The sequence below is a fragment of the Physella acuta genome, unplaced genomic scaffold (assembly GCF_028476545.2).
Source record: "Physella acuta isolate Inbredline_101_S28 unplaced genomic scaffold, ASM2847654v3 ptg000816l, whole genome shotgun sequence".
Taxonomy (NCBI): Eukaryota; Metazoa; Mollusca; class Gastropoda; family Physidae; genus Physella; species Physella acuta.
The window spans coordinates 399,807-420,767 of record NW_026732334.1 but is presented as its reverse complement, the minus strand read 5'-3'; the positions used below and the strand labels follow the sequence as shown (position 1 = coordinate 420,767).

The following is a 20,961-nucleotide window of genomic DNA, read 5'->3' as shown; positions in this document are numbered from 1 at the left end:
ATTTTGTAAATACTTTTCATTTTGGACCATTGTCATATATTACTGATTTTCAGAAATATTTTTGCAGATTTTTAAAGTGGTTTAATTATATGTATATATGTGTATATATGTATGTATTATAAAATGCAAGTCGTCTCGGCCAGGCAACGCACTGGCCTCTGTGAAAAACATATCTGTAAAGGACAATAACTTGCTTGTTTAGTAAGCAACATATACCCGAAATCGCCCGGGTTAGAAAATATATTACTTTTTTAATTAACCCTAACCACAACCCTAACCACAACCAACTAAATCAAAGCACAAACTCAAAAACAAAAGTAAACAAAACCAAACATAAACCCAAACTCAAACACAAAAGCAAGCGCAAACACAAACGTAAACGTAAACAGGAACAAAAACGCAAAAACCAACACAACTATAAAAGCAAATACAAACAAAAACAAAAACACAAACACAGTCACAAACACAAATACAAACGCAAACAAAAGAGTAAGCGTAAACGCAATCAATAACGCATAACACAAATACATACGTAAATGTAAACATAAACGCATAGTGCTCACACGATAGCCCATGGCGAAAAAATCGAACACTTAACGAACGCGCCTGAATCAATTTTGTGAACGACTATTTTACCCACAAGCTTTTCCACAAACGGAAAGATAGAAGTAATCGTATAAGACATTAAGGAGCGGCTTCTATACATTTCTTCTAACATATTCGTATACAGTACGTTCAGTGTATCAAATAAATAAAAGGCACTGTCAAATATCCGCGTTCTACCTACCATATTGCACTTTATTAATCCATGCTAATTATGTTTAAAAAAAAGTATTGTTTTTTTTTTTCGATGTAATTTTTTTTAAAGGGAAGTTGTTTTTTTCGTGATGTATTAAGGAAAATAATTGATACTAAAAGGATGAAAAGAAGCTAGTTGTTCACTTTTTAAATTTTTGTGATATATTTTTTTGACTTTATTTATTCCACGTGATGTTAATTAAAATGGTAAGTTAGGAAAATCAAACTTTTTTACAAAACCATCCATATTATTTTGTTTTAATCATTTATTATAATTTAACAAAATTACCCTGTGGAAATCAAGTCGAGTTTTTTACTATAAGCATGTCTGCCACGGGTCCGTCCGCTGCCACATACACAGATACCGAGCCACATAATCTATTTGAGCTTTATATATTAGACGAACCTGCCCGCAGCGTAACATACGCCGCTATTTAGTTATTTTATTTTCTACTTTTCTGTAATTCATAGTTCGTGAATTCGACACTACCAATGCTGCAACTGAAAATACTTTGCACTAAAACAATATCAGTAGCTGGTGAAGGACGATTATCACCCCCTCACTCCCCCCACCCCCACAACCCCACCCCCGCCCTTGTGAAAGCAGCCGTCCGTGACAACAGTTTACGGAAGGAATTGAAAAGATCAAGCAGAACTTGTTAGCTCAGTTTAGTTTCAAATCGTTTAAAAACTAAATTATCTGCCCCTAATAACCGTCACTAATTCGACCCGGCTCTACGATTGTAAACATTCGGCATAAACCACAGCTCAACAGACTGGTGGGGGTGTGGGTGATAGGGATGTGGTCTGTTGCTAATGCCTGGAGAGCGAGGGAAGGGGCGGAAAGAGGGTTAGAGATTCGGCTTGCGTGCGTGGTGGTGTCCACGTAGATAATTATATATATACGAGCGTATCATACGCCGTTATTTAGTTGTTTTATTTTCTACTGTTCAATAATTCATAATTTGTGAATTCGACTGTACCACTGATGCGCCTGAATATATTTGCTTTAAAACACTATCAGTATCTCGTTAAGGATGATAACCCCCACCCCCTCCTTTCCCCAACCCCAACCCCCCCCCCCCCCCCACCGTGAAAGCAGCCTCCTCTTAGTTACCTCCCCTAAATTTAAAATCGTTTCAAACTAAATTATCTGCCCCTAATAGCCGTCCCTAACCCGGCTCTACGAGTGTAAACATTTAGCGTGAACCACAGCTCGCCAGACCATGTAGGGGTGGGGGTGGTAGGGAGCGCGCTTACAGATTGGTGTTTTCTAGGGTCTCCAAGAAGAGAATTATATATATATATATATATATATATATATATATATATATATATGTATATATGTATATATATATATATATATATATATATATATATATATATATATATATATATATATATATATATATATATATATATATATAAGCATACACTCTTTACATATTAAGTATTAAAAGCAATTTGTTATTACCACAAGGAAGGTTAAGTTTAGGACTAAGGTGTGAGTCAGTGCAGAGGGTTTAACCCTAACATAATGTCTAGGGGTCACAAACCGAATGAGCAGCGGGGTTTGTACTAGTTTTGCACGGGTGTATTAGAGGTGTGTCAGCGTTGTTTGAGGCTTATCATTAACAATATACATATACCTAATAGTGTACTTTAGTTCTATATAGTAACCACCTTATTATAAGTTTTGTGTTTCCTTTTGTTGTAATTTTTTTTAACTGTGGTTCTCTGTGCTTAGATAGTGTTGAAGGTTTATTAAACATGTTATAAACCATTTGCGGTGTTTTCCTTATAACTTGTGCGACGCACTTAATTCGCTTTACAGGTTCATCAGTGTGTTCTCTACAATAAGAAAACATGTAGTAAAACAATGTCACGAGGTCTCTTTCAAAGTGAAGGATAATGGTTTTGCAGAGGGTGTTACATCAGCTTAAAAATGATGGAAATCGCAAACCTTAACTAAAAATGTATTTGAATTAGTAATAGATTGTACTTTAATACAAACTGAGATTGGAGGTTGGGGGGGGGGGGGGGTATAATACTAAAAGTAATTTTGCTTTTTCAACTTGTTATATCACAAGTAATTAAACAACTATTTACAAGTCACTACATAATTAACTTTTGATAGCGTACTTGATGTAAAATGATCTTGTTTTCAAGTGAAAACATTACATACAAGCCTCTCTACTAGACGTCGTTGTGTCTGCGACACTAGCGAAACTGTAAAGATAAAGTGGGCGTTAAATGAGAGATAAATAATTAAGTAATTAACTGCAAAATATCAGTTGTTGCATCTGCTCCATTATTCTCTCAAAGAGTTTATCGCACTTCAAACGCGTTTGCTGTGAACCCGATAATTGATTTATTGATTCGTTTCATTGTATAAACAGTTAAAATCAATGTATTGAGTGATAGAAATGTGAAACCTTGGGACGGATAATTATTAAAGGAAATTTCGACTTTTTTTCTCCTTTTCTCATAGACTTACATCTCTTTTTGTTTTACACTTATTGTCAGAGCATAGTTTTGGTAGTTCCATACATTAGAATTATTTTTTGTTAAGCTTTAGAGCTTTGAATTAAAAATGAAATAAAATGTAAGATTGCTTTACTACTTCAAATATCTTGAAATAAAGATTTGTGCCAGTAAAGAAAATATGTTGTTAGTTCTCAGTATTATGATTAATTCTTGTTAGCTTGCATTATGTATTTAAAATTCTCAAAACATTGTAGATTTATTGTAAGTGTAACAATAGATAGTAAAACAAACTGAAGATTCCTCTTAGAATTAGCGATCTATTAAGCATATGAGGTAGACTTCATATGTTTTTGACTTCGACATAAGATGGGATAGTGTGGTAAGCACCATGCTCAGCCGCCTTTATTTCCATATCGGGAGTTAAGTACCCATTATAGCTGGGTGAACTCAGAGATGTTTATTTGAACCCGTATTCGATGTTTTACTCGAGTCTTTCGGATTGGTAGTCAAGCGCTCTTTTGCAAGGCCACGCCGTGCCACCTAAAGATAGGCACTACTAGGTGGTCTACAATAATCAGTGAATAAATTAAACGAGGGTAGTCATTCACGGCCCCGGCACTAGAGTACGGTTTACAGGCGGCTTCCTAAGAACAGGGGGCCTGTTGATTAAGCGTCCCAAACAAGCTGTCAAACTGCAACAGGGGCGGCCCCGGCGGTCGTATGACATACAGCGTCCTAGAAGCCTTAAGGCGCATATAATCGTTTTAAGGAGTGCTTCACACAAGGAGCACTTCGGGCTTCTGCATTGATAACTAAACCGAACAAGAGGTTGCACCTGGCGCCCCTTCGGTATTGTAACCCTTAAATCCCGTGACGCCCCTAACACCTGGGTGGTCACAGAGGGTTCTGTACCGATACGTCTCGGATGGATTATAACGTACACAGTAGGGGGCGTGTGGGCGGTGGTGTGGACAAATCTACGATCTAAGAAGTAACGCGCCGGCTTTGTTGCATTTAAATATCTCACTTAAAGAAAACAAGGTCACACGTTTAAAAATACACAAAAGATAACGCGCTGGGGAGGTTTATAAAATGATAATAAGGCACTGTAGTGTGATATAAATAGCTATAAAACGGCATGCCTGTAAGCTGACGTATAAAAAATAATCAACTCGCAAAATAATTCGTCGATCGACCATAAAATTGTTTTAATTTGCTGCTAACGATTTAAACATAGTCACAACCAGTGTTGAATTATTTACGCAGGCGTGGTATAAAACGACTCATGTATTGTTAAATTAAGCCAATGAAGTTAACCCACTCGTGCGCAATAATCTATACATACAGCCCGTCGTTAAACAACACAAAAGAGTTCACGCGGAAGGAACGGGTGTCGCAATCGCCGCTGCGCCGGAGGGGTGACTAGTCGGTGGATCCTGATACACATGACAGACTTCACGGACAGGTGGAGTCCTGGGTCGCAGCTACACAGGTAAGCTAAGGTAAACTTTGTGGTGTAATTTCTATTCAACATTCGGGAGTTTTAGTTTGTTGTAATGATCACGCTTGCTAAAAATTAATACGTTTAAATGTGTTTTATATTTGGAGTTTGTAACTGCGATAGCATACGTCTTTTATATTGAGGAGGAAATATTTCGGAACACAATTATCTTAACAGCTTATATTACCTCAGTGATTATTCATGTGTTTCTTCTCTTTCTTCGAATTCAACTTTAAGACATTCAAGTCCTTATATATATATATATATATATATATATATATATATATATATATATATATATATATATATATATATATATATATATATATATATATATATATATATATATATATATATATATATATATATATATATGTATGCCTATATATATATATATATATATATATATATATATATATATATATATATATATATATATATATATATATATATGTGGTTTATAAGGCAGTGGCTAGCTGTATTTCCACAGTTGAACATATTTTTCAAACTACCGTTGTTAAAATATTTCACGTAAAAATCAATGAATTCACGTTGACTCGCATATAGCACGTAATACTAGTCTTCCTATTGATTCAATGTTTTTCGCAGTTCTGGTGAAATACAATTTACTTCGCAAGTTCATGAAGTTATCTAATTGCTTTGAAATATTGAAATATATACGAATTGTGTTTTTAAAAAGGTTTTTATTATTTTATTTTTTTGCAGAATTTAATTCTAACGACACAAAAATCAATTTCCTAGAATACATTGTACAGAGATTTCTACACCCCGCTCCAAGGGAGTAGAAGATGAAAGAAACTGTCAAGGTATTTATTAATTTAAAAAAAAAATGTCTAAACATTTTCTGAAAAGCTATGTTGAGCAAAACTGAATTATGAATACAAATATCGTAATAAATTCACATTTTATAAAAATATATTTTAAATTTGCTATTATTATAAGTTGGCTTTGTTTTGACAGAAAACAATCCAGACATATATAAAAGAAATGTAAAAGTAGAATGCCTTTAATCTCGTGCTGTGTTAAAACGGCCCCTACTAAAGAGCCTCCCGTCATTTAGGCTACAGAAAAAATAAACTCTCGTCATAATGGCTACCGTTAATAAGGCTCACACCGTATAGGACGTCGGTCATTTAGGCTCCCGACTAAAGGGTCACTGACAATACGGTGTCGGTTGAGTCTGAATTCTGCCAGCAAATCGGTCTATTTGGATATGAGCCGTTCCATTGTTTTCAGAGTTAGCTTAGCCAACACATGTATACATTATAAGGTAATATGGGCTCCCTTTTTTAAATGTAAATGTTACATTGTTTAAACGTAGTTTATCAAGTAGACAGTGTGTTGCGAGATGTAAACACCATGCATATCATACATTTAAACCTATGTACTCGCTTTCTAGCAACAGATCTTCACGGGTTTCAATAAAACGTCTACATTAAAAATGTTTCTGTCAAGATCTCGATTCGTTTATAAATTGCGGTGGGTTCATGGAAGAGTTTTTATTCGGGCAAGGTCATGGTAGAAGTGGTAGTAGGCACTGTGTATGGCTGGCGGGTTGGATAAAATGGTTACTTCAATACCAAATGTGGTCACACAAATTATTTGTCAAAAGCCCATATGTCGGGAGTCAACATGACTGGAACCAATTGGACAGGAGCCTAAAAGTCGGGGCTACTTTGACAGGGCCGCTATGTCTGAGGCCGTTTCATCTTTTAAATTACTTATTTTTTAAAGTATTTTCTTCTTCTTCTTCTTCGTTCTTAATTTTTGAATATGGTGGAGGATTCAGACAACAAGTCCAACTTCGTGGGCAAACCGGACTGTGGTTTCCAATTTGTCAGGTGTCCCATATAATTTTTCCCTGAGTGGGGTGGGCTGGGGCCAGTGTCTGCCTCTTGCCTGGCTATACAGAGTACATTCCTGGAGTACGTGCTCTGTGTTTTCCGGGGCCTTGCCACAAGGGCACATTTCGCTACACCCAACCTTCAGTTTTTTGTGCATGTGTTGATTTAGTCTGTTGTGGCCTGTTCTGAGTCGAAAGATTGTGTATTGTTGTTTTCGTGTTAAATTGTAATAGCCGTCGTCTTTAATGTAGTGAGGGTGTGTGACAGACCACATTTGCGTTTGTTTGCTTTTAATTATTCTTTTTATTTCTTTTGGGTGTAGCGAAATTTCCGGTTGTGGTTTCTTTTCCCCAATTTTTGCCAGTTGGTCTGCGATCTCGTTACCCTGGATCTGGCAGTGGCCCGGGATCCACTGCAGCACAATTCTGCTGCAGGTATTTTTTAGCCTCTCTAGTGCTGTCATAAGTGTTTGAATATAGGACTCCGGATTTTGTAGGGATTGCAGGACTGATTTGGCATCTGTAAGAAATACAATCTGACTATTCGGTGATTCAGGGTGTTCTGACAGGAGGTTTGCTGCGTGTTCTAAAGCTTCTTTTTCTGCCCTAAAATTGTCGGATAGGCTGCCTGTGGCTATTGCCTTTTCCAGGCTTTCTCCGCTTGGCCATTCAATAAGGATGCCAGCCCCGCCGTTTTTTGTGGCATCTTCAGCTGAGCCATCTGTGAAAACTCTAATCCAGGTGTTGCTGGGGTACTGATCCTTAATGTGTTTGTTTGTTATTTTCTTAAGTTCTTCTAGATCATAGTCAGATTTTTTTCCTATGGTGTCTATTGAGTCAATAATGGTTAAGTGACAGTGGGAGATCCAAGGCGGGGAGAAGTTTTGAGTTTTTATTGCTTCAGGAATGATATTTTCGATTTCATATTTCTTTTTCAGATTCTTTGCTTCTTTGATGAAACTTGTTCTTTGTAGTCTGGTTGATGGACTGGGTTTCTGGAGTTTTTGTTTTAGGTTATGGTTTTCCAGTGCCTCTAGCTTTGTGTATTGAGTGAGGATTTTTGATTCTCTTCTTTCTTCTATTGAGCTAAGAGCGGCTATTTCCTCCATAGCTTTTATGGGTGTTGTTTTCATGGCTCCTGTCATTATTCTCAATCCAATGTTCTGAACTTTGTCAATTTTGCTAATATTTGTTTTTGCTGCTGAGCCCCAAGCCGAAGCACCATATTCTAACGTAGGTCTCACATAGCTGGTGTAGGTTTTTTTCAGGATGTGGTGATTTGCTCCCCAGTCTGTTCCTGCCAGTTTCCTCATTAGATTAAGTCTTTTGATCCCATTACTTTGTGTGTTTTCTATTTGTTTTCTCCAGGTAAGTCGAGTGTCAAAAGTGACTCCTAGGTATTTGGGGTGGTCATTTTTTTCTAGCTCTTGGTTTTCTAGGGTAAGTTTCATTTTTTGATGTTTAGTTGATAAGGTGAAGATTGAATAAGTTGTTTTCTTGGTATTGATGGATAAGCCCCAGTTTTTGGACCATTTGCCGAGCTTGTCAAGTGTTTCTTGAAGACGAAATTTTGAGGTACCAATATATTCCTCTGTGCTGATTAGTGAAAGGTCGTCTGCAAACATGCTTCTTTTTACACTCCTTGGGATGTTTTCATTTAAGTCATTTATATAAATGAGGAAGATAGTAGGAGACAAGACTCCTCCTTGAGGGACTCCATTTTTTATAGTTACTGCGTGACTTCTTTTTCCTTGCATGGAGACTGATGCTTTTCGGTTGCTTAGGTAACCTTTTATCCAGTTTAGCATGTTATGAGATACTTGATGGTTTATTAGCTTTAGAATTAAGCCTTGCTTTCAAACCTTGTCAAAGGCTTTTTCAAAGTCGACCCACACTATTGAGGTTGGTTTTTTTTCTTGAAAGCCATCTTCTATTTCCTGAGAAACGAAGGTGATTTGGTCTTCAGTAGATCTGCACTTCCTGAAGCCTGCCTTTTCGTCTGCTAGTAGATTGTTCGATTCTAGAAACCAGGTCAGTCTGTTGTTTACTACTCTTTCCATCAGTTTACAAACGCAGCTTGTTAAACTTATTGGGCGATAGCTATCGACTTTGTTCCTGGGTTTTCCTATTTTTAGAACAGGTATCATGATTGCTTTTTTCCAAATATTTGGGATTTTCCCAGATTTCCAGCTTGCATTAAATATTTGGAGCAGTTTTTTCTTAGCATTGGGGCCCAAGTGCATGAGCATATCATTTGAGATTTTGTCAGGGCCTGGAGCTTGCTTAAGTTTGAGGAGCTTCGTTGCTTCTCCGAGCTCCTTCTTGCTAATTCGAGCTACCATTCCAGTGGAGGAGGGGGGAGAGACTTTCTGTAGTTTTTCTTTAACTTCAGTTTGATTTTTAACCTCTTCTACTCTTTGGTGGCTGATATTTATTTGTCCCACTTTGCTGAAGTGGGTTATAAATTCTTTTGCTGCATCCTTTTCTGTTTTGATCGTGTTTTCAATGTCGATGACTATGGGAGTAGCTCTGTTTTCTTCTTGGTTTAGCCTTTTTGCAATACTCCATAGTTTATGACCATCTCTATCTACATTGAGGTGTTCTGTTTTTTCTTGCCAGCTTTTCCTCAATGCAGTTAGATACTTTTTTCTAAAAACTGCGTTTGCTGATTTTAATGTTATGTTATTTTCTACTGTGGGATTTTCTTCAACAATGTTTCTAGCATCAATTGTCTCGTTATGGAGTATCTGGAGGTCTGGAGTCCAGTTTGGGATATAATTTTTCCTTGCTCCCCTTGGAATAGATTTTTTGGCTGCTAACAGAACAGCTTTTGAGAAGGCTGTGTATGACTTGTTCACCTGTTTGGTTTTACAGTTGATTGGTCTTGTGTAGGAGTCTGTGAGGGAAGAGAAGAGCTCCCAATTAGCTTTTTTGTAGTTCCATCTAGGGCGGGGGTAGGCTTCAATTGGCCTGTTTGATGTTTCTATCTGGATCAGGATTGGTCGGTGGTCGCTAGTGGGTAGTTGATCTGCAACTTCTCTTTTGCATTTTTTGGATATTCCATTAGTAGCAAAAGCTAGGTCGGGGGTAGACGTGGTTAACCAAGACCTTGAGTAAAAAGTTGGTTTGTCATCAGGTTTATTTAGAAGGATGAGCCTATTTTCTGCTTGCCATTCTTCAATTTCCTCCCCTTTAGCATTGAGGTCAGGGTAACCCCAGCTCTGGGAGTGGCTGTTCATGTCTCCCACAACCAGGCACTCTTCGCTGTTTGGCAGGGAGATGCGGTCCAGTTCCAGGTCCTTATCAGGAGGACAGTAGCAATTGAAGATATTTAGGTTACCTTCTGCAAGTATGAGTTTGGTGCCCATTATCTCAGATGCTGTTGAGTTTGGTATAACGATATCTGTTGTTGGAATGTCATTTTTTATGAGAATGAGGATACCTCCTTTAGGTCTGTTTTCCCTGTCCTGCCTTATGCAGGTGTATCCTCTAATAGAAAAGCGAAGATTGTTGTTGAGGTGAGTTTCTTGAATACAAGCAACGTCTACTTTATTTTCATGTAGGAATATTTTTAAGGCTTCCTTTTTTATGAACTCCCTCTGCATTCCACTGCAGGATAACAAGATATTTGTTGTTTTCCTCACTATTTTGGCCAGTAGAATTTACCTTCTGATCCTTGCCCCTGGCTGGCCAGGCAAGACTAGAGGAACCACCAGCTTGCTTTTGTGGGCTCCTTCGAGGCGGAGAGCCCGGCCCCCTACCTGCGCGGCGGTATTTCTATTTCTTTCCTCCATCATAAAATTAAGCAGTGCGTGCCAGCATGTTATGCGCCATACTAGATGGCCCGTTGACTCCGACTTCAGCCTGCTTTTCTTTCTGGATTTGCTTCCATAGCCTTTGATCACCCAAGAACAAACTACAAGGCAGCAGCTGTTTGATTTTGGAGTTGTCTCTCCTAGATGGGTTGCTGTCCCCAGCTAACGAGCCCCATCTGTCCGGGTTTGGAGTTATAGCGCCCCATGCTCGCCGTTGAAGTCATTTCCTTGGATTTATGAGATGTTTTTTATTAGATATCCTAACCAATGGATATCCCACCTCATCCTCCATGACCACAAACCAGTTGGTCCTCGGCTGTTTATTTGGTATTCACAGCTAACCCTCATATCTAAGGGCCTCTCCCCTATCCGCCACCTGGGGACGCGCTCGGTAGGAGATGGTAGCTCCCCCAAGTTTAAAGTATTTTATATTTTATAATTATATCAAATAGGATGTGTATTCTATTTAAAAACTCATTAATATTATAATTACTCAATAATACATTATTCTTTAATTACCCTTATTAGAAATTAATATGCAAACAAGTATTATCATTTGAACATTATAACATCTGTATACAATTGAAGGTGTCGCCTCTGGTTTTCCCCGAAAAAGAGCGAAGAAAAAGTGTCGCTTCAGAAATCGGAAACGACAAGGGCAAGAACTCCTTCGGCGATGGTCTCCGTGGCGTGTTCGCCAACTACGCTGAGACGGCCACCATTAACGGCGTCAACGTCATCAACTTAGCTAGCAGCTATATCGTGAAAGCTGTCTGGGGCTTGCTGCTTGCTATAGCCATCGGGGCGATGATCTATCACCTCTACACGTGAGTAATGGTATAAAAACATTGTGTCCCAACAATTTACACTCACTTGGGCATTACCTCGCACCCCCCGTATTGTTTAAACTCACTAATTCGTACATCAACCGTCAGTCATTACCCCTGGAGTGATTACCACCCTAATATTACCATATCTGCCAATTACCCAACTCCCACTCATAAGTCATCCCCCCCCCCCCCCCCGCTCCTAAACTTTACGTACGACAATTAAACAATACAAAAAATCTTAACATTAGAGATATTTGATTTTGTTATAGTAAATCCTGCAATTAAAAAGAACAACTAAAGAACAACCATTATAAATTTAAATTTACGTAGCTGAAATTTAAAAAAAATAAAATAAAGGACAACCAATATAAATTTAAATTTGACTTAACGGAAACTTTTAAAAAATAAAAGAAAACCATTATAAATTAAAATTTTACGTAACGGAAATTTGAATAAAGATAATAAAGGACGACTATTATCAATAAAAAAAAACTAAAGGACAACCATTATAAATTTAATTTTACGGATCTGACATTTCAATTCCCTAGGACACAAGCTACACACATGCTTATCCTAATCCATCTAGATATCCCTTTACTACCCCTATGCTCATCCCTAAACAAATTCTTATCAGTTATCCTATCTAAAATAATCATTAAACTATCGCATCTCTCAGTCTCTAAATGAACAAAGGATGTGGACGGGGAGTAGGGTCGGGGGGTGTATTGACCAAGAGTAATTTCCTAATGAGAAAATCACAACTGGGGACCGGATAAATTGAAAGATTATGGATACGGCCAAACGCCTTATGAGAAGTAAAGAGGAGTGAGTCAAGTAAAGTACATGTTCTACTGCAATGTTGTTTTCTTTTTTGGTGGTGGCACGACTTTATTGCCTTGAGGATTGATGACGGGGGGGGGGGGGGGGGGGGGGAATTGAGAGGAGGGAATAATATCCTGCGCCAGTTTCGCTAAACTTAACCTAGATATACACATAACAAACAGGATTATGTGCTAGGTTTGCATGAGCTCTTTTGTAAGAGCAAGTTTAAATGTTAAGTTAATTGTTAACCTTCAATTAATGTGTTTTGGTTTATTTTTGTATGTGCGATACTAATAAAGTATGCATATCTGATCTCTATGAGCTAAATTGTCAGCGATATTTAAAAGTAATGAAGTTATTTATATCGTATAAGCAACGCGATATTGATACTTGTTAATTTGACCCTAACGATTTTTGAAATGAAACACTTTAGTGCTGCATATTTAAATACCTACGCTCAAGTCTAGATACGATTTTAAAAAAAAATGGTAAACGTAAGATTGAATTAAAATGAGAAAAGTTACCATTAATTATAACTAAAGACTTAAGTAGAATGCAACCCTTCCTTAACGTTTGACAGTAAATACTAGCCCATGAAACAGAAAGAAACGAAAACGAATGAACTTTTATCTTGGGAGATGTGTATTATTTAGTGGGTGTACATTGTTCAGTTTGGATGAAACTTAAGGTTAAATGCTGTTGACATGATCGAAATAGACTAGTTTTTTGCTTTTTTAAAGTGCAGTTTTATTTTAGTGTTTCGAGCATTGAGAATCGTGGTTTGTCGCGTTTCTTAAAGAACGTTTTTTGGAAGAAACTTTGTATTTCTTTACCTCGTTATTTGCACACTTATTGTTGTTGTTTTGTTGTGTTATTTTTTCGAGTGTTCTATCTTTCATGGCATCAGCCAGCAATGTATATTTATCTCTTTAAGACTTTTTAATAGGCTTGATAGTAATTTTATCGAATTTTGGTTAGGTTTCTTCTTCATGTTCGATCTCAAATGTAATGTTGGAAAAGCATTCCCTCCAACACAAAATTATGTATTACGTGTCAACTTGTTTTTGCGCCGTATAGACCCGCTTTTCTTTTTGGATTTTGCTTCCAAAATATGTGTCCAATCGAGAACAAATTGCATGGCATTATTTGTTTTCGGTTAGCAACCAGTGGCTTTACCAACTCGACCATGCCGACCCCCCGGGGTCGTTTTATTTAGCTGTGATTTTTACCTTTTAATTTATTTGATATACTGATGTACTAAAAGCATATGTGAAGTCTTACTCTTATAGTATTTTTATACCCAGGACGTAATATATATATATATATATATATATATATATATATATATATATATATATATATATATATATATATATATATATATATATATATATATATATATATATATATATATATATATATATATATATATATATATATATCCTAATCCATAAAAATATAGAAATAAAGCCACTCCCTCTCCACCCTACCACCAACCTACGAGAAAGATTCCCAGCTTAATTCACGACCTGTTGGTTTAAGTTCAAATTGTATTCATTCTTTTTATTGCTTCGATCTCTTTAGAATGCTTATAGAAGCCGCATTGCAGAATATCAAAACATTTGGAGCGCAGGGACCCGCTAAGCTCAGCCAAGGCTTTCTTTATATAGCCAGATACTCTATAATGCTAAGGATTAGATCGTTGATTAAAATATCGAAATGTCGGCCTACTAAATTATCGATTAAGTTCCACATTATCTGCACCGAAACAATTTAGTGTGATTGCTCCACTTGTCTGCCAACTATTTAAAAAAATGTAGATTTGATTCAGTGGGTGTAGAGATACAATCACACTCAGTAAATACCGTGTCGTTAATCCAAGGCACATCATCTAAAGAATTATGAGGGTGGTGCATTGGGCAATACTTTAGGCAAATGGAATTTTTAATTAGTCTACGGTAACTCAAGCGAAACGTTGTAAAATAGCATACTAGGCGTTAGTCTAATAATGACATTGGCCTACCACATCATTAAATGAATAATTGACCCTGTGGGTGGTAAAGGACAAGAGAACACCTTAATGCTTGAATTTTTGAGTCGAAAATAAATATTTTGAGATGAAAGAGCTCAAGTATTCAGACTATAAACCAGATTGTTGTTGTTGTTTTTTATTTTATTTAGGTGTTTTAAAAGAGGAATTTCAATGCATTTTTAAATGTGCATCAGCTAAAGTCAAACTAGAGAAATAGCGACCATTGCTTAAACTTATTTCACAAAAAAATTTGACTTCTGTATTTGTGCATTAGACTCTTCACTTTTTAACAAAAAATTGTATTGTGTTGGAAAACACCCGAAGAAGAAACTGTACTATATTTCCAGGAGTGGACATATCATTGCTTTGTGGATAACAACTTATCGAAAGGGTAGTATTTATACTGACCAGTGGCCACTCACAGCCAATCAAACTGATACCTATTTTCGACATATACTACCATATGCACAGTGGCGTAGCGAGGTCGGGTGTCACCTGGTGCGGCACTTAATAGTGTCACCCCCCAGAGGCGTAGTAACCCTTCTCGGGGACAAACTTTCAATTTGCACCCCCCTCAAAATTTCGATTTGCACCCCCCCCCCTCAAACTTTTGATTTGCACCCCCCCCCCCCTTCAAACTTTCGATTTGCATCCCCCCCTCAAGTTTTTCTCTATATATTTTGCTATTTTTTGCCTTGGTGTCACCCCCCTAAATGGTGTCACCCGGTGCGGTTTGCACCCCCGCCCCCCCCCCTCGCTACGCCTCTGCATGTGCACATATATAAACGCTGTGTTCCTTTCCTGGGGTGGTATAACATTTCAGGGGGAACGTATGGGCGGACACTGCTAAAAGTATATATTTCTTTTATTAACACGTTTTTCTTAACTCAGCTTCGCGTTTGTGGATGTGTGGATTTGTTTGTTGTTAAAATTGACATCGAAAATTAGCCCACTTCTGATTGCTCTAGAGACCTGAAATTTGGCATGCATGCTACTTTCGCCTAACAATTTCAGATGCAATCATAAAAACTAGCAATTAGAGACCGTAATTAGCTTAATTTAATTACGCCCAAAGGACCATAAAATTGAGGACATGATTTCTAAAGATACCGACAAGACTGGAGGCTTGTTGACACAGTTACTTCGGCCCCAATCGATGTGAGCGCGCTGGCCGTGATCGTATAGTGGTTAGTACTTCGCGTTGTGGCCGCGACAACCCAGGTTCGAATCCTGGTCGCTCAAGATTTTTTAGTCCGTGTATTTATAAACACTTAGTCAATTCTTACTTAATCAAGTCATTAGATAAAGTAGAAAATAAACTATATAAAAAACTTTTTTAAAAACCACGTTTTTCATGTGTAGCAACGGACTAAAAAGGAGAAAATAAAATACTTAAAAAAAACTTTTTAAAAAACCACGTTTTTCTTGTGGACTAAAAAGTAGAAAATAACTATTTACATACATTTGATGACAAAAAACGTGGGTCGGGCAGATGGGTCGGGAAATTTGATGGTGAACGTACCCACGTTTTTTGTCATCAAATGTATGTAAATAGTTATTTTCTACTTTTTAGTCCACAAGAAAAACGTGGTTTTTTAAAAAGTTTTTTTAAAGTATTTTATACAAATTATATTTAATTCGAGAAGTGGGGATGGGGGAGGGGGGCGGCAGTTGTCGGCGTCGAAAACAAACTGTGCATATACATTCAGTCAGTTCAACAAGTAGAGATACACGGTTCAAGGGTATGGATACGCTTCAGTGAACGCGTTTACCGTGGTTGACTGACGCCATAAATCACCAGGCACGATTTGTGCAATCTTTTATTCATGGTTCACTGACATTTTCCTAAGGACCAGGTGTATTAAGTCTAGGCATGACGTTAGCAGGATCTGGCTTGTCGATCGGGTTCTATAGACCCACCTTAAAAAGACTAACTCAAGTGTCGAGGGGTTGTGCGTGTGTTATGTAATACAAAAGTGGTCTTGGCTGTTTACAACGTTGTTATGTTTGGCCGTCTCTAGCAAGTGGTGGTAGAGAGGGACTTTTTATGACACTGCTTTGTTTTTATTTCTTTTAATTATGCCTAATATCTTCCGATTGCAATCATTGTATGAAACCGTGTGCACAACTGCTCCTTTCAAAGGGTCTAGGACATTACCACCCGCCTTCAAATACCACTGACAACCCCTCCCCCACAGCCATTTACATCTGGAGCAGTTATGCCCATGTCAATACCCCTCACCATCGGAACATTATATATATATATATATATATATATATATATATATATATATATATATATATATATATATATATATATATATATATACATATATATATATATATATATATATATATATATATATATATATATATATATATACATGTGTGTGTGTGTCCGTGTCCGTGTCCGTGTCCGTGTCCGTGTCCGTACCCATACCCATACCCGTACCCATACCCATACCCATACCCATACTCATATCCAAATCCATACCCATATCCATATCCATATCTATATCTATATATCTATATATATATATATATATATATATATATATATATATATATATATATATATATATATATATATGTCTATCTGTATATATATATATATATATATATATATATATATTTATTTATTTATATATAGATATATAGATATATATAGCGGTGAACGTCGTGTACCTAAATTTACTGGTCATATGTTTTATCAGTTGGTTTGTCTGTTCAAGTGCGTATGGTAGAGTTGGTTGTCGCCTGTGAAGGAATTGATTTTAGTAGAGGTACAACTTAAAGGTGGTGCCCATATTTGGCATGACCGCGGTTGTCAGGGTGGGGTAATTACCCCAAGGGGTGGGTAAGTGACTGGGGTAATTGCTTCAAGGGATGAATGTCCGCGGGATTATTGACGGGGTGTCTTGCTTCCTTTCTCAAATACAATGCTCATATTCTTTCTTAATGATGAGATTTATAAAATAAGCAGCTTTATTTTTCAGTACATTATTTTTAAACATCCCTTTTTAACTATCCAATTTTTGTTCTAATTTGTGGGAGAGTAAGGGGTACTATAAAGTATAGAAAAATATGAAAATTGACGCTATTTGAAAATGTATAACATTAAAAATTGTATGTTGGGATGAAATATTTATTCTTTTTTAATTCAATATAATGTTCATATTATCCCGTTATATTGGTTTCGAACATACTCATTATACTAGTTGCCTATATCTTTAGGAAAAACATTAACATATATTTGAAAGTTGTGGTATTTATACTTAAAATTTTCTCAATTTCTTGAGAAATCTTACAATCATTTTTATTTTCAAATAGGTCTATTGCTACTTTTAATATTTATACAACGTAGCTGTATAATATCATATTATCGTGTAATAAAACAACGGTAACTTGAAACAAAATAGTTTCCTTTAGTAACTAACGAGAACATCGGTCCCATTTCTGATTGAAATTATTGGTGCCGACATATTTTATTTGGACGAATTAGGCCATCGCCTAGGGCTCTACTGTCTATTGCGGCGTGGAGTTGATCGAACTCAAAGAGCGGGAACCATCATGGGGTGTTCTATTGATATTGCCGGGGTACGTACTGTGTGATATGAAAGGAACATTGCGTGTGTGGGACGGGCTGGGGGTTGAAACAAAACTGCACCTGAATTTTAGTCTACAAATGCAGACACGGGAATAAAATGTTTGTTGAATAATGGGCTAATTAAATCAATGTTGTTTCGCAACTAATTAGAGAAAACAAAGATATGAATCGTATGTTAATCAGTGGGCGGTATTGTTTTAGTTAGTTGGTGTACGGTTTTTTAAACAGCTGCACTTGTCCCACTAAAACGTGGTGCTTGCCGGTAAACACCTTGACAGCGGTATTTAACGATAATCACCTTGACAGCAGTACTCTATTGTAATCACATTGACAACTGCACTCACAGATAATCACCTTGACAACAGTACTCTATGTTAATCACCTTGATAGAAGTACTCTATTGTAATCACCTTGATAACAGTACTTGCTGGTAAATTGTTTCTTTTTCCTTCATGGCGTATCTAGATCGTTTTATGAATAAATTAGCATCTATTTAAATTTACACTTCCGTGTTTTTAACCCGTTGTTGCTGATTACCTTGTTCACTAATTAACAACCATTTAAATAGAACTTATTGTTTGCATTGGCTTTTGATGCTAATCTTTTAATTACCTAGTAATTGCGGTTTGAATTATGTACCAAGAGAAAAGGAACTAGCTAGACGTTAATTCAATGGAGCCGCCCCTCAACATACAACTCCGGAATAGAAACCCTACCACGTCTGTCAAACAAACACACCACTGCTTTCCCCTACCCACTTAATGCTAATAACATTGCAATTGAAACTTGAAACCAAATAGAAATAGCCATTATCGTATAGAGCTACACATGTCATTTAAATGAATAGCCGTGTTTAATATTTAACGTCTATTTCTAAAGCGTGTAATCAATATTCTATATTTTAGTTTAACTAGCAATACATTGATTATCTAAATTACTGGGCATATACACTCCTTATATTTGTTTTTTTTCTCAGATCCATGTGGTCGATAAAAACATGTAGCGCTATTGTAAATAGCAGTTATCCCCCTTTATGGCAAGTCAAAGTTATCCCCCTTCACGCATTTCGTACATTTTGTCTACGTCCATATCTATGTAAGTCCGACTCTCCCTATCATATTTTTTAGACACATCAGATCTATTTTAATGTAGATTCACGTTCACTGACCGTTTCATAATTGATTATTAATCTCACACCCGATTATGCTAATTGTAATAATGAGTCGTAATATAGCACAGTTAAAAATGTAGCGTGAAATAAGAACCAATCAATACTGATCAAATTGACACAACGATCGTTCGGATTACTGTCTGTCTATTGGACCGACGTGTTTTTACATTGAACCCACGCGAAAAAAAAATCTTTGAGTTAATGACCGCAGAACTCGCTAAATCAATCAATTCTAATCGATCATTTACACAGTACTAATCACTTATCGAACGGGTTGCTAGGAAAATAAAAATCACTCAGTAGGCTTTTGTTTGTGTTGAAACAAAAGATTCTTGAATAGGACGTTATAAATAAGTAGACTAAGTTGAACTAAAGAATAGCAGAGCACTTGGGTACTATTACAATTAAATAGAATCCTTTGTTTCGGCTCATACTTGACATACTTTGAAATTGATTAGAATTTCAACGCCATAGTAAAAATAGTTTACTTGATTTTTATTCTTAGGCATTTAACTTCAGAAATACAATTAGGAAGGAAGAAGCTTACAAAATAATTTGGTCTAAATTGTTTTTTTTAAACAAAACATGTTTTTAAGGAAGTATACGAAACATACATGTGACTGAGTAACTTTATGCTCATTATATTTGCAACTAGGTGTCATTGTTCATTCTAGTAAGCGTGCTAAACATGTTTGTAGTTAAGTGTCCTTGTACTAAACATGTTTGTACTCAGTCATTGTACTAAACATGTTTGTAGCTAAGTGTCCTTGTACTAAACATGTTTGTAGCTAAGTGTCCTTGTACTAAACATGTTTGTACTCAGTCATTGTACTAAACATGTTTGTAGTTAAGTGTCCTTGTACTGAACATGTTTGTAACTAAGCGTCATTGTACTAAAATGTTTGTAGCTAAGTGTCCTTGTACTAAACATGTTTGTAGCTAAGTGTCCTTGTGCTAAACATGTTTGTAGCTAAGTGTCATTGTACTAAACATGTTTGTAGTTAAGTGTCCTTGTACTAAACATGTTTGTAGCTAAGTGTCCTTGTACTAAACACGTTTGTAGCTAAGTGTCATTGTACTAAACATGTTTGTAGTTAAGTGTCCTTGTACTAAACATGTTTGTAGCTAAGTGTCCTTGTACTAAACACGTTTGTAGCTAAGTGTCCTTGTACTAAACATGTTTGTACTCAGTTCTTGTACTAAACATGTTTGTAACTAAGTGTCCTTGTACTAAACATCGCTGTGTGAACGAGCTTGCGGGTTACAAACTTTGTTTTAAACATAATCGAATACACGTTATTGATCATTAAAACCAATCGTCCGATAATATTAGCACCAGCGTATAGCCCTGAAAGCAACTAAATCTATATCCCTAACCCTGATATTTATCAAAACCAATTTTTTACAGCAATAGTATGATAATATAAATACAATTCCTTCATTAGGTTTATATTCATTTCTCTATTAATTCTATGCCCATGTCATTATACTGATTGGAGTTTGAATGCCAGTTGACACAGTCACATCTACACATATTCCCAGAAGTCACATGACAAGAGAAACATGGGGAAACATTTCTCGTTGAAGAGCACACAAATAACATCAACATAAACAGCTGCGGTCCCTTATGGGCCGCAACCTAATACGGCTTAGATTACCCTCCCCACCACCCACCCCCCCCCCCTGACTGCTAATTCTTGGTTTGTGTAACATTAACATGATACGTCGTTTGTGTCGTTCCAACAGCCTTAAGAAAATAACACATGTGTTTAGTATTTCTTTCAGGACACCCACCCTCCACCCGAAGCTAAACTACCGCACACACCCCGAACGAAATGGAAAAAAAAATAGAATTTATAGTGTCCCCTACCCGGGAATCCAAGTTCCCCCCAACCCCACCCCCTAAAGATTGAGGTGCCCACCATCCCACGCCGGTGTAAAAAGTCTGAAAGAAACACTGCATGCGTTTGGCGGCGTAACGTTGTTTTAGTTGAAAGCTTAAAAACTTTGAAAAAAATTATTTTACAAGTATTT

At 36.7% G+C, this 20,961-nt stretch overlaps 1 protein-coding gene across 2 annotated transcripts in view; it reads left to right on the top strand.

Annotated features, from left to right (window-relative positions):
* The first annotated feature begins 5,541 nt into the window (after positions 1-5,541).
* LOC131951619 (degenerin mec-10-like) overlaps positions 5,542-20,961 on the top strand; it is a 35,307-nt gene continuing 19,887 nt past the window's right edge. For both annotated transcript variants that reach the window (XM_059313952.1, XM_059313951.1), the window contains exons 1-2: positions 5,542-5,613; positions 11,054-11,292. In XM_059313952.1, the coding sequence (XP_059169935.1) occupies positions 5,596-5,613; positions 11,054-11,292 (257 nt within the window). In that variant the 5' untranslated portion in view covers positions 5,542-5,595. The remainder of the gene's footprint in view (positions 5,614-11,053; positions 11,293-20,961) is intronic.